The following is a 14,410-nucleotide window of genomic DNA, read 5'->3' on the forward strand; positions in this document are numbered from 1 at the left end:
TGTGCATGCATGTCAGCTGTAATTATTTTGTATATCCAAATGTACCTCAAGTCTGAGACTATATTGAAAAACTGGGATTTTCCTATTTAAACATGGAGGTTAGACATGAAAATAAAATAAATAAAAATTAAAGTTATGGCATAAAATGAAGAAAACATACATATTAACTTAATTTATTATTATTGTTGTTGTTTTCAATGAATAAAACTAACATTAAAAAATTCCCACGCATTCTTGATCACATACTACCCCTCAGAGTTGTAAAATAAGCCTTGCTTATGGTAAACATCCCTTGCACTTCCAGACAGAAAGTTGTCATTACGCAGCATCCCTTCAGCACGCTGTGGCCCAGCAAAATCAATGTCCAGCTGTCTGTGCGGATCGGCTCTTACCTTCCGTGTGACAGCTCGAGGAGTGCAGGGTGCTCGGAGGTCGGAAGAGGTAAGGCAGGTATCGGGAGAAACATTTCATCTTTCTTTCGTCTGTTTTCCTTTGGGGGGCTCCTTTCCCACCATCCGCGCCGCGTTGACAGCCGATCCGGACCGGAGGAGGGATGCTGCTGCTGCTGCTGCTCCCTGGATGCGTGCGGAGTTACGGCAGCATTCTAAACACTTCTCACGCGTGTGTCAAGAAGACGTGCTGTGCATCCTCACAGTTCATCATGCTTTCCTCCCAGAAGGACGGAGGGTTGACCTGTTTTCCGGAGCTTCGGTTGGGAGGGGCGGTGATGAGGGCAGTTACACTGTTACATGGACATTTACCCTCTGACCAGGAGTGCTCTGTGCACAGCCCGACTGATCAGAGAGCTTTATTTAGATACATGACATGAAATCACCCTCATGTTTATGAGAGTGACTGTAAACTTTTTGCTGTTCAATATAAAGCTGTCCAATAGCTCCATCTAATGGTTGCCATGTATACCGCTATTGATATTAATACAATCTCTGTAGGCTCTTAATATTCAATCAATTTAATATGTTGATCATGTTTATGAAATGAAAGCGAGGCTGTGAAGGATAGAAGTGCAGTGCGTTCAATGGATTGTACGTTTTTCAGAAAAAAAAAACTTTCAGTCTCCCACGACCTCGTTTTCTCATTAAGTTCAATATCCCAGGTAACAAATTCAGGTTGTAAAAACGTTGTGGCAACGTTGTTTTGAAATGTTTCTAACACTGACATGTCCAGTTTTCGTGTCGTGATTTTAAACGTTGTTTAAAGGTTACAAAAACATTTCTTATAACGTTCTGAACATTTTCTCTTATTTCAGTATTATGATAATAGCCTATTTCGTAAGGACGTCCTTACAAAAATTAACCATGGTTTTACTACAAATAAAACCAAAAAACCATGGTTAATAGGTAAACCATGGTAACCACAAATTAACCATGATTTTGCTACACTAACCATAACATGGTATTTGTAGTAAACTGGTTATACAAATGGTAATTAATATGCCAAAAAAAAACATGGTTACTACACTTTTACTACAATAAAGCCATGGAGAATTTCCGTAAGGGTCCCGAGAATGTTGTTCTCAAAACATTTTCTCTCAACGTTATGAGAATGTAGGCTATATCAAATATTAATAAAGTTATATGAATGTCTTGACATTTATATAACTTTTAAAAAACATTAGTGAAAGTTACGAAAATGTTCCGTTAGCTGGGATGGCGTCTAACCTGACTAAGGTTTTATAGGCTATGACATGCACTGAAAAAAATGTTTCATTCATCCAATTAAAAAAAATTAGGGTAATGATTCACATCTATATTTTTTAACTTGAGCCAAGTTAAAAAATATAGATGTGAATCATTATCCTTAGGGCAAGTTATTTATATTTCATTGGCTCAAGTTAAAAAATATATATGTGAATCATTACCCTACATTTTTTTAATTGGATGAATGAAAAAATAAATTTCAGTGTAACAAAATACCTGAATGTGCATAACTGACAACAAAATAGGAATAAAAATAGGACTATAGGAAATATAATTATTTTGTTTAATATGCACAGAGGTATCGCACTTAGACGCAGAGACCATCTGCTTAATTAACCTAATCTAAAAGTATAAGTAATTCTCTTGTTACCACAACTGTCTCATACCACCTTAAACAGAAACATATGTCAAAATTCTGATACTGAACAAACACTTAGCTAAATGTTTATTTATTTATTTAGGCAAATGCCACCCTCAGTACAAATGTGAAAACTCATGAATGATATTTGGTGACGGAAATCACACACTGAGTAGTCAGCGAGAGTGGCCAGTGCCTCTGAGAACAGGTGCCATCTGTGCTGGTCCCCCGGGTATCAGCATATTAAAATATCAAAGAGTTCACTCTCGCCAACCATCCCTCTCTTTCTCTCTCTCCTCCTACACCCTGACACACGCTGCTTGACTCACTGTTGGGAACTCATGCTGCGTCTTTTTTTAAGAAAGCACTAAAACCTCAATGAATATTTATGAGCCACAAGAGCTTCTAAATATAGATTGACAGTCCTGGATATATTGAATTCGAAAAGCTGAAGTAGTGGTCGCCTACAGATTTGTGTTGGTATATAGTACAGAGCTTTAAAAAGGACTTGCCATGTACAACAGTCCAGCTGCAATATGCAATTCTGTGCAATGTTTCAGTGAATAGGTAAATGGATTATTCTGTTTGCCGCTCAATTAACTAACAGTCTTCACTAATTCACAGACATTCTTCAAATTATGAGCGTAGCTGTTTGATTGATTAGGCCTAATTTCTGAGTTTTATATTCTGGCTCAAAACGATATTTCATACTCAGAATGGCAATATCTTGGCAAGTAGACTGCTTCACTAGCAATGTTGTCACGGCAGTTTGTCTCATGTAATTGTGACAAATTACAATTATAGAAGCACAACAGGTTGTTTGTCAAAAGTTAAAGTTAACTGTTTTCTCCTATACATTTCTCTGCAAAAAGTGGAAAAATTATATTGAGTTATTATATATAAAGTCCATATATTATATATGTATATAAATTGTATTGTGACAGAATCTGGGGGGCTGCATAAACTAATGTTATAAAGTTAATAACAGTAAGGAATAAAAACTAAATCTGCATGAAATTATATATATATATATATATAGAGATTTTTTTTATATATTATAATATCACTTTAGAATAGCACATTTTCCCCCCTCTTTTTTATTTAATTTAATTTATATATAATTGTTTTTTTTTTTAATACAGGCCTATTCCTATATTGTAGGAAGGGGTCAAAAAGTCAGAAAAGCCCTTATTTAAAATATCACATTAAACGTAGATAACTGAGAGTACATTATGAGATTAAAATATCCCACTGAGAGCTGTTGAAAATAATCACTGAGAGTGCATCATTGTCCAGATGTCTGTCAGTTCCTACCTTCAGCTGCCGTCACCTTCGATGGACCCTTCACCTGCACCAAACACCAGGTTCGTTCACCTGGACCGCGTCCTTCTCGCAAGTAATCAAACAACAATAACAGTCAGATTCAAAGTCGTGTTTTTCATCTTAAGATAAGGCTATGTCATTTGATCAGCCAAACACATACCAAGCATGATGCGTCCTCCTCCTGTATTTTTCTCGATTACTGTTCTTCGCTGATGACTAATAGGATTGAGGCGATGCAGGACTCGCCTGCTCGAGTCCTGCTGATGGCGCACATGAGACCAGGAGCTGAAATGTCTTATAATGGCAATAGATAGTGTGCGATATTGTTTGTAAGAACATCACGAGTAGTAGTTTTAAGACATTTATTTTTAATTACATTTATAATTTTAAACACTAGATGTAGCCTACTTTCCTCATTATAATGTCAAGAACTTGCAATCATCTGAATCATGAAATCATTGTATAAATGTTTTAAAAATGGCAAAGTGTACATTGTGTGTCGCTCATGTGTAAACGTTGTTTTCAGTTAAGAGCTGGCACGATACTATTTACTTTAGGCATATGGCATTTTCTTAACACACCGACAAAAAATGAAATGATAAATTCCAGTAAATTTGTTTATGTTTCGTATATTTTATTTACGGTAAAGACACGATGATTTTGTCAGTTCTCGATTTGCAAATATGTACATTATAAACCTGAAAATAACTGTATATTTGGGGGAAATATGAGAAAAATGGTGAATGTAATATTTATTAACAAAATACTTTAAAGTTGTATCCTCGGGTTATGTTTCAACCCCCATCCCCACATTACAATGAAAAAAAACCTTTAAAAAAATCATTATGAAATCATAAAAGTGCCTCCTCTTTGTATCACTATATTTTGGTCAGTAGAGGGCGATCTTAAACAGACAACCCTGACTGTACCACAGGCTGAAAATTGGCTATTTGTAGACATGTCAGCATTAAGTACTCTTTCTTCCATAAAACACTTTACAGTTCCATAACATATATAAAAATGATCTGCCCGAACTGTAATCAGATCTTTTGTTTGTTTTTGTTTTTTAATTTGTGATGTCACAATTAATACTTAACGACATTAAATGTTCCACATCTTAAATAAAATCACCTTTTCAAAATAGAAAAGGCGCCTACACAGCTACGGTTGTGTTTTATTGAGCTCACCCTACAGAAAATCATAATATTCACAATCGGGATCCGGTTTATTTGCAGTAAAACAGGCTGAATTGTATTGGTCCCACTCAGCTACCCCACGATGCACGTGCACCCCACGGCGATGCTCTCCACCACCGATCGGTAACGGGGAACGCATTTCTTATTCTTCGTCGGTTTCCTGGTTGGCCGGTGGCACAGGACTCTGCGCACGGGGATCTTGGCGTAGATGAGGGCGCTGGTCATGGTGCGATCCTCCTGCATGGTGAAAGGATTGATGCAGCCCACACACGAACACACGGCCTCCGGGATGTCCACGGGCTTACGGGCCTCATCGTGGTTGATTCTGGACAAAGACGTTCAATAAATTACATTGAGGTAAAAAGATAGGCTACTGTTCAAACGTTTGAGGTCGTTTGTTGCAATTTAAAATAACTTTTTAAATTATAGTATATTTTAAATTGTCATTTGTTGCAAAACTGGGGCAGTATTTGAAAGAATGTAATACTTTTATTCAGCAAGGATGCATAAAATAATTTATAATGATACAAATAATTTCTGTTTAATTAAAAAAAAAATTACTTTGAGGTCTCTTAATCTTCAATCAGAACATAGGGGTTTATAATAATATTATAATATTCACAATGATAATATAATAATATTCATATTTGCATTTGCAAGTTGAAACTAACAATAAACTCCATGTTACACCCACCTGTAGGACCAGGGAGAAAGGCTGCGACTGTTGGACATCCAAAGTTTGCGATCCACCACACATTTGTTTATGGATAAGTTGGGATTGTTTCGGACCTGAGACACCATGTCCTCAATACTCTTGTCAAAGTCAATTTCAACAGCACCGGGCATCACACCTGATTCTGGACCTGTCATCATCGGATCCGGGGAGATTCTGACAGACGAGGCGTTCCGGCGAGGATGCGACTCCAGTTTCCGTCTCCGAGACTTTCCTTCTCTACTGGTGTACTTTGTGTCAGTGGGCACAAACAGGTTCCCCACCATCAGGACCATGAACACCTGCAATATGAAGTACCGAGGCTTTAATTTAATTCTTATAATGCTTTACCAAGTAAACAACTATTTCACTTTTCTGAGACTCACCTTATTCCATATATTTTTCCACATTGTTTTCAGTCAGAGTGCAATAAGTTGTCACATTTGTCTCCTCGCTGTGTATGTATTGAATGGAAGGAGCGTGGATTACTCAGGATTACTCATACTGAAGTGTCACGCCTCACACTGACACAGTAGCCTACAGGGATACACCTGAAACAAACAGTTCAAGGTGGGGCCACATCAAGATATATAGCTATATACAAGAATAATCCTATTCTGTGTAACCCTCTCAAACACATTAGATAGATAGATGGAAAGACAGAGAGATAGATACACAGAGAGATAGACGGTTAGATAGCTAGACAGACAGACAGACAGATACAAAGACAGACTGACAGACAGACAGATAGACAGACTTATATCTGACGTTATTTACTTCGTGACCCTGGCATAGAACTGACAGCTACTTTAAAATCCCATTCTATCCTCTATCCTTGATCTCGCGAGATTTGCGCTACAACTAATTCTGGCGGAAGCAGTTCTAGAGTCTCTTTTCCGGCGGCCATAGAAACAAGTCGGCAGGGTAAGACAAGATTGCTAAAGCATTTCTTAAGCATCCTTTGCCATCTGCGTGGATGTTATGTCCTCAAAGTTTAAAACACACATAATCGCTACATAATATCACTACTTTCTATTTAGATGTGTTATTTTAGACTTGACTGGGGATATTTGGGCTGGTTAAGTCGTCAGTGTTTAGCCAGTGGCTGCTATAGGAGCTGTGCTCTCCCGTGTGGAGAACTAAATTTGCCCAAAACGCAAGGTCACGCTTTCCGTTTGGGCGTGCTATATGTTGTTTTAATCGTGTTGCGTCTTAACGCTCTTGAAGCACAAAATAAATGAAATGGTAAGATGTGTGTGCTTAAATTGTCATGTCAAGTTGAAAAGACTATAGCAATACCACGAGATGTTGAACATGCTTGTCAAATCCACTGTGTTGTCAATACATCAATTCCAAGCTTTTAGCGTATTACTGTTTATGTAATATATAGTGTTTTATGTAATACCACTGCTGATTTGTCCATTGAGAGATGTGCCAGTGTATCTTGACAAACCCAAGTGTGAGGAAAGTTTGACAGGTTCACTTTTCTACAAGCCCAGTTTTACTTATGTGTTGAATGTGGTTTTATTGCAACCCAACTACATAAGTTTACAATTATTTATTTTGCAGATGTGTGTGTTTTTAAATGTTCAAATTTTGATTGTCCTTTTCATCAGCAGCCATCATGAAGCTCAATAAATTTGTGACCTCCTCCCGGCGCAAAAACCGCAAGAGGCACTTCAATGCCCCTTCACACATCCGCAGGAAGATCATGTCCTCCCCTCTGTCCAAAGAGCTCCGCCAGAAGTACAACGTGAGATCCGTGCCCATCCGTAAGGATGATGAGGTCCAGGTGAGGACATTTCCAGTTTTTCCTACCTGGTCAATGTTAGAGTCTGGATTTCTGTGCTTGTTTTGTTTTTTTTATATAAAAGTGATGCTTTGGTTTGAAATGGCAGTGTTGTTACCAAATTGAACTTGAAATGAAAGAATCTGGATTTAAGCTCAGCTTTAGTGCGATCTATGTTTTCATTTATATAACATCTGAAAATCACAGCGTGAGCAATAACTGGTATCTAAACAGAAAAATTAGTCCTGGGGAAATTCAAATGCTTCGCAGACACACAAGACACAACTACTTCCTATATGGCCACTTGTTTAACTGAATGGAGTTGTCAAAATTTCTGTGCTTGTTTTGTTTTTTTATATAAAAGTGATGCTTTGGTTTGAAATGGCAGTGTTGTTACCAAATTGAACTTGAAATGAAAGAATCTGGATTTAAGCTCAGCTTTAGTGCGATCTATGTTTTCATTTGTATAACATCTGAAAATCACAGCGTGCGCAATAACTGGTATCTAAACAGAAAAATTAGTCCTGGGGAAATTCAAATGCTTCGCAGGCACACAAGACACAACTACTTCCTATATGGCCACTTGTTTAACTGAATGGAGTTGTCAATTGTCTTTTTGTCATAGGACGCAAAAGCAGTGTCACATAAATATAAGGGAATTTTAAAATTGCGACTTTCAGGCACTGAATAGCCATGCATTTGTATCTATCTAGATGTATTTTTGGATCCACTATTTGCAAATGATTGGAAATTAATGTGCCAAAGAGAGTGGGAATTCAGAGTGTTTAGTATCATCGGGATACAATTTCAGTTTTTATGATTTTTTTTAAAGGCGACATCATGAAAATCTGACTTTTCCAGGTTTTAAGTGCTATAATCAGGTCCCCGGTGCATCTACCAACCAAGGAAACGTGAAAAAGGTTAACCCAGAAACTTTGTTTTCGTAAGCCTTTTTCTGCAAGCATCTGAAAAAAAAGAGCATGTCAGATTTCGCTCCCTTGGTGACGTAAAGGGATCTCATTAATATTATAATATTATTCCACCCATGGCAACATCATTTTGATTTCGCAAGTGACAACGGTGTACCAGTTCTAATGCCCAGTGTTGGGGAAAGTTACTTTTAGAAGTAATGCATTACAATATTACGTTACTCCCTAAAAAAGTAACTAATTACGTGACTTAGTTACTTTTTATGGAAAGTAATGCGTTACATTACTTTTGCGTAACTTTTTAAATATAAGCAGGGCTTGATTGTTTTTAATATAAGAAGTTCTATTTATATCAAATATAAAAGCCCTTTCACACCAAAAAGTGTAATGAATAAACCTCAGGCTGAAGCAAAAGTAAATTCACGTCTGTACAGTAGAACACAGGAGAAGAAACACTCTTCAGCAATAAAAAAACAAAGCACAATTGTTAGTTTCTCTAAAGTCATTTATGCTTATTAGTACGGTTGAACTGGATCATCAAAGGTCAGCAGCAAAGACATTGGTTAATAAAATGGGATTAGATACATTTGTGTTATTTAACATATTTAATTATTGCAGATTTGCATCATATTCTGAGTTTGCATTTCGCTGTTTTAATTCATTTTGATGAATACTAAATCTGTTTTTTGTGAGTGGGATGAATTAATGCACATTCAAATTTAGTCTAGAACTACAGTAACATCATGTTCACACAACGCCTCTGTACTCCCGATTTCTCCCAATATGGGGACAGGAGAGCTGTCAGTCAATAAATGGGAAAACAAAGTAACTGGCATTACTTTTTTGAAAAAGTAACTCAGATATTTTCTTGTAAATTAAAAAAAGTAATGCGTTACTTTACTAGTTACTTGAAAAAAGTAATCTGATTACGTAACTCGCATTACTTGTAATGAGTTACCCCCAACACTGCTAATGCCATGGCGAAAGTTTGAGCAAAACATGCTAACTGTTCTGTCTTTGGCTGCACAGATGAGCACAGAACACTATTTACAGTCCCAGCTTCAGAGGAGACAACAGAGCAGTGGATGCATTGATTTATTTACTGCTGCTGCCACACAGATCTAAAATAAACATGCAATGTATTTCCCCACAGTTTACCTTCACAGACATAACCGACTGTTTTTTGTAACTCGTGAGTTTTTAACATAAACTTGTGTGTGAATGAGAACTTAGTTTAGTACTCACATGCTGTGACAGCCGCTTTCTGTCCGTGTGCTTCGGATTTGTGTGCGCTCAGAAAACCGTATAGCAGAAGTTTAAACTCATATGGTTTAAAACGCATGAGTTCAGCACGATAAACATGATAATCAGAACCAAAACAGGTGTTTTTAGCAGGTATGAGCTGTAATGGCACAGCTCTATTCTGGAAAAGAGGGCGGGGAGCAGCAGCTCATGCGTCCACTTGGCATTTTCAAAATGTTATAATAAATGAGCTGTGAAGTATTTTGAGCTGAAACTTCACAGACACATTCTGGGGACACCAGAGACTTATATTACATATTGTAAAAAGGGGCATAATATGTCTATTTTTAAGTTTTTCTGGTTTTTTTCTATTAATTTTTTTAAATGTCTAGTTAAAATTTAAAATATTTAGTGCAAACTAAATTAAAGCTGAAGTAATTTTACGGGTTTTTTCAGGTAATATTTATTTCAAGCAACAAGAATGTTTTTTTTTATGGTTTTAGTTAACTGTAATAACCCTGTTTTGCTTTGCTGCACTAATTGGTTTTAACAATACAAGCAGTCAGCTGATGACATTTTAAATAATTCATGCAGGTGAAGAGGTTTCATGTGACTCTAGAGTAGATTAAATATATGCAGGGAACATACCCTGCACAACACACTATGTGTACCAAACCAAAAGTTTTGCAGTCTCAAAAGAAAGCTGTATATTTAGTCAGCTGTGAGTGCAGAGGAAGAGGTGAGACATCAGTCATATGTCTGTTCTGCTGAGGGCCCGAGGAGTCACATGACCGTCACCGTGCACACAGCAGTGCTGGGCGCAAACGCTGTGGAGGCTACGAAGTTTACTTGAGAGAAAATAAGTTTATAATCCTCGAACTACAAAGAAATATCATGGCGGCCACAACGTTTGTGATAGCTATGTCAGTTATGACTTTGTTTTGGGGTCTTATTGGTGGAGTTATTCCCTGGTTTATTCCTAAAGGACCGAATCGAGGGTGAGCAACATTAGCATTTCCTAAAACGAAAGTTTACTGTACTAAACCATCTGTATGAACGTATAATTATCGATGTATTTGAGATGTTATAACGCCAAAGACTTTATTAACAAAAAAGTGTTCTTAAACAATACAGTTGATCGTTTCCCCCCCCCGTTCAGTTTGACTTTACGTTACGAAAGCCAACAATTGAGCGTCACAATAAAATCAAGTTTGGGATTTGACTTCAATTCAAATGTAATGTATTTAGTACAAATGAAAAGCAAATGTGTTTGTTCAGTTTTAGTTGTAGAATGAATATATGAATGTCTGGATCATGTGACTGTGCCAAGTTGGCGAGGGTGATTTAAAGAAACACGTTTCTATGCATGTTTATTTATAATACGTGCTACTTATAGCTATAATATGTGTTATTTATTCATAAGTTGTTGTTGCATATCTCTGTTTTTTGCCCTTCAGAGTCATTGTGACTATGCTGGTGCTAACTGCAGTCTGTTGCTACCTTTTGTAAGTAACGTTACATTGTCTTTCAATTATCTTTGTTACACATGTCTAGAGAGACTTTATAGTAATAGCTGCTGCTTAATGTGGTAAAATAAAGAGATTGTTCTATTCTGTATCAGCTGAAAGTCAAACACCGCCTTTGGGCAACTCCAGCATTGATTAGAAAAGAAATAAACCACATCCAGGCCATTTCATGTGCAGTTTACTCCAGTTTCAGATAATACGCTTACAAATAATATTTAACAAATGGAAAATGTGTTAAATAAGCTCATAATCGCACTGAACTGTCCCACTTTGATGTGAATTATTTATTATTTTGAAGAAATATGATAGTGTTTGTTCTCTAATAGCCACTGGGAGGCAGTGGATACCAAAAATTTCGCTGCTACATTAATTGTGAACCTGATTTCAGTCTCTTGGCAATATTTTCTCTTGACTGTCATGTTGTTCACTCTCTACTTTTGGTTATGTTTCAGCTGGCTGATTGCTATTCTATCACAGCTGAATCCGTTGTTTGGACCAGTACTGCGCAACGATACCATCTGGTACCTCAACTATCACTGGCAGTAGGCAACAGTTGTTTCTTTACAAAGCAGGTTAGCAGATCAGCCTTTTTACATAATAAGCAAAGTGCACTAACATCTTTCATTTTGTGAATGAATTAAATGTTTTTCTGTTCACTTCTTTGCAGATGCCGGAAACTTGTACATTGCCAAAACCATCGGGAAACTATTTAATTGAAGCTTTACATGCTGTTCTCTCAAAGAATGACTACCATGACAGTTTTTGTGTGTGTGTTTTTTTATTAATTTGATCTCAAGTTCAAGGAAATATGTAATAAAATTAAGTTTTTGTCTTTGTGTGTATATGTACATCACCTGTGTGTTCAGTGTCTGTGTATAGTTTGAGTTGAATGACCTGATTATTGTTGTACAAATTAACCCGTCCCATTCATATATATGTAAGATTTTGAATGTCAAATAAAATTAAGAATGTGAATGATTTGTAATTTATTTTAAGATTTGCATTGTCCCGTTTTTAAAATCATGACTGAATTGGTACAACAGTTTAAAAGAAGTTTGCAGACTTAAAATCACACAAAGTTATAGGCCATCTAAGATGATTTTCAACTCCTTGAGTTTGTCATAGTGTATCTTTGGGGATTCTGGGCCGTGACATTGTGCATTCGCATTCCTCTCGGTGAGAAAGCTCTTCAGAACAGACGTCGCTGTGGTTTTGCTCTTTGGCTTGGCACACAGGACAGCAGGCCATCAGGCCACGCTCTCTGCAGGTGGTGCACGACAGCACCAGCTGGCAGCAGAAGTCTGTGGAGCACAGCTGATATTGATCCCACGGGCAACTACAGTATCTGCACTCTGGGGAAAGGAGAAGTAAATGTTAAGTTTGTCACTCCATACAATCATTTTTGAAAAACTTGCATGAATACATACCTGAAATTACATCCTTGTTGAATGAGATGGCATAACGTTCATCAAACACAAAGAGTTTACCATGGTAGAAGCCATCGGGGAACTGCTCGTGAATGCCTCCTTTCAGCTGGTACACCTCCTTGCATACATTCTGAAGATTGATATTCACGTTTGAAAATAGCATTACAAAGATATGTCATTTTTTTCCATTCAGACTTACTTTTGATCTGAGATAAGCCGAGCCTCGCTCACAGCGGATGCCTCCTGTGCAGTACATCAGAACCTTTTTGTCCCGGAAGAGATCCAAATTTTTATCCACGTAGTCTGGGAAGTAGCTGAATTTCCGGATGTCGGGGGCCAAACACTGACTGAACTGACCCTGAGAACATACTGAACTATTGGCTGTAATGTACATACAGTTCTGGCATCACTGACTTTCAAACTACTTACAATTTTGCTCTCATAGAAGTTTCTGCAGTCCAGAAGTATTGTATCTTTGTCCGAGGACTGATTCTCCACAAACACCTTCACTTCTTTGTGAAATTCCTCTGGTTCCAAGTGTATTCCTTTTTGAAGTACACAAAGAACAGCATTTGAAATCTACAATAGACATTATAAATGTATTTACTGTCACTTTTGATCAATTTCATTTTTCATGCATCTTTACTAAATGAAAGTATTAATTAATCAAAAAACATCTAACCCCCAGCTTTTGAATATATTTAAAAAGGCACACTGAATAAACAATTGTACTATGTATCAATCCAGTTGTAGGTGTTTCTCTTACCAGCCAATGTGTAGGAAATGATATCTGGATTTACACCCATAGGGACAATTTCTTTGTAAACACCAACCTTCAGATCAGAAAAGCACTCTGCACCTCCTTCACTTTTCTGAGAAAAAGTCAGTGAAGAGCAGAGGTGATTTTAGACACTATTTAAGGGGGATTCAGACCCCATCTTTCATCTCAGCCCCCTAAACATCTTTTGTCTTTAACATCTCCCTTTACCTGAAGTGCAAAAAACTTTAAAGTTGGTTAAATTAAAGTTGCAGTCCGTAACTTTTTTTTGGTTAAAAATGATCCGAAATCAATATTTGAGCAAGTACATAACCAGCCAGTGTTCAAAACTATCGCCTTACTTGAGCCCGATTCACAACGGTTAGTTTATAATAATGTTTTCTAATTTGAGTGGTACAGGTAGGTTTTCGCGGGAAATTCAAGCATGGCACTGCGTCATTACATCACTTCTGTAAACATAAAGAAGTTGTCCCGGCTACTAGGCTATCACACGTGAGGATCCTGCAGGTGGCGGATCGTTTATAACCTTTTCTCACAGCAGCCAGAATAATTAAATGCATCATTTTGATGGCGGATTGTAATCCATAAAGGATTATGTGTTTATGAAACATATGTGAATGAAATGAAATTATATTCCAGTTATAAATGTGCTTCTGATTACAGATAGCCTGGGATTACAAAGATTTGTATTTTAAAGAAAACCAGTTCGACATGTTTGTGGACTGATGATGACTCTCGGAATGACTGTCCACAGCAGTGCCAAAGAGCTGGTGAGCTGTTTTCACAGGTTGGAGGAACTTTCTTGGATGCCACAAATTTTGCAAACGTCTAAACACCGTGGGAAAAGTACTGCTATTAAACACTACAATCATCATGATATCAATAAACTTGATATTCATTGAAAATGAAAATGATCACCGTACTCACCATTTTCTTGACATGAGAGTACAGTTTCCTTGCTGCTGAAAAGTCAGGTTTGTCTGCTTTATGGACCTCTGAACCAAGACTCTCAACATCCAAATCAACAAGCATACTTGCCATTATAATTGTAATATTGCTCACCAATAATTGTTTATGAGAGAAAACCAACTATTACCTACAGTTCACAGTCCAATAATTAAAAAACTAAACGCCATCCTAAAAACCATCATATAAAGAAGTTTAACCTATTTTCATGCAATTTATGTCGTTAATGCTTGACCGGTTTATTAAACACTACCGGCAGGTTAATAAAATAAAATTGATTTGACGTGCATTCACGGCTTGTGGAGATAAAATGAGTCGCGACTCGCTTCTACCGGTGTCCGATTCGCGAACGAATCATTCTTTTGACTCGGATCTTTTCATTGAATCCGATTCTAAATGACTTTTTTATCAGGTAAATTATAGCTGCAACAAACTGAACTGGGACG

General features: G+C 37.1%; 3 protein-coding genes across 3 annotated transcripts in view; all 3 read right to left on the reverse strand.

The window, feature by feature from the left end:
- The window catches only part of LOC107562376 (serine/threonine-protein phosphatase 2A 55 kDa regulatory subunit B beta isoform-like), a 45,256-nt gene extending 44,487 nt beyond the window's left edge, over positions 1–769 (reverse strand). Inside the window, exon 1 of the mRNA XM_016247006.1 lies at positions 393–769. Within this exon, the coding sequence (XP_016102492.1) occupies positions 393–471 (79 nt within the window). The 5' untranslated portion in view covers positions 472–769. The remainder of the gene's footprint in view (positions 1–392) is intronic.
- Positions 770–4,508: 3,739 nt separating this feature from the next.
- LOC107562367 (interleukin-17B-like) lies at positions 4,509–5,871 on the reverse strand. Its single transcript, XM_016246992.1, has 3 exons — positions 5,694–5,871; positions 5,290–5,609; positions 4,509–4,920 (listed from the first exon to the last, which is right to left on the reverse strand). Exons 1-3 carry the CDS (start codon positions 5,715–5,717, stop codon positions 4,668–4,670), a joined length of 597 nt encoding a protein of 198 aa, XP_016102478.1. The 5' UTR covers positions 5,718–5,871; the 3' UTR covers positions 4,509–4,667.
- Positions 5,872–11,461: 5,590 nt separating this feature from the next.
- LOC107562377 (thiosulfate sulfurtransferase/rhodanese-like domain-containing protein 2) lies at positions 11,462–13,114 on the reverse strand. Its single transcript, XM_016247007.1, has 5 exons — positions 12,987–13,114; positions 12,650–12,765; positions 12,420–12,578; positions 12,221–12,338; positions 11,462–12,145 (listed from the first exon to the last, which is right to left on the reverse strand). The coding sequence occupies exons 1-5, from the start codon at positions 13,024–13,026 to the stop codon at positions 11,913–11,915; spliced, it is 666 nt and encodes a 221-aa protein (XP_016102493.1). The 5' UTR covers positions 13,027–13,114; the 3' UTR covers positions 11,462–11,912.
- Between the last annotated feature and the right edge of the window lie 1,296 nt (positions 13,115–14,410).

The sequence above is a fragment of the Sinocyclocheilus grahami genome, unplaced genomic scaffold, assembly GCF_001515645.1.
Source record: "Sinocyclocheilus grahami isolate Dianchi unplaced genomic scaffold, SAMN03320097.WGS_v1.1 scaffold820.1, whole genome shotgun sequence".
Lineage (NCBI taxonomy): Eukaryota > Metazoa > Chordata > Actinopteri > Cypriniformes > Cyprinidae > Sinocyclocheilus > Sinocyclocheilus grahami.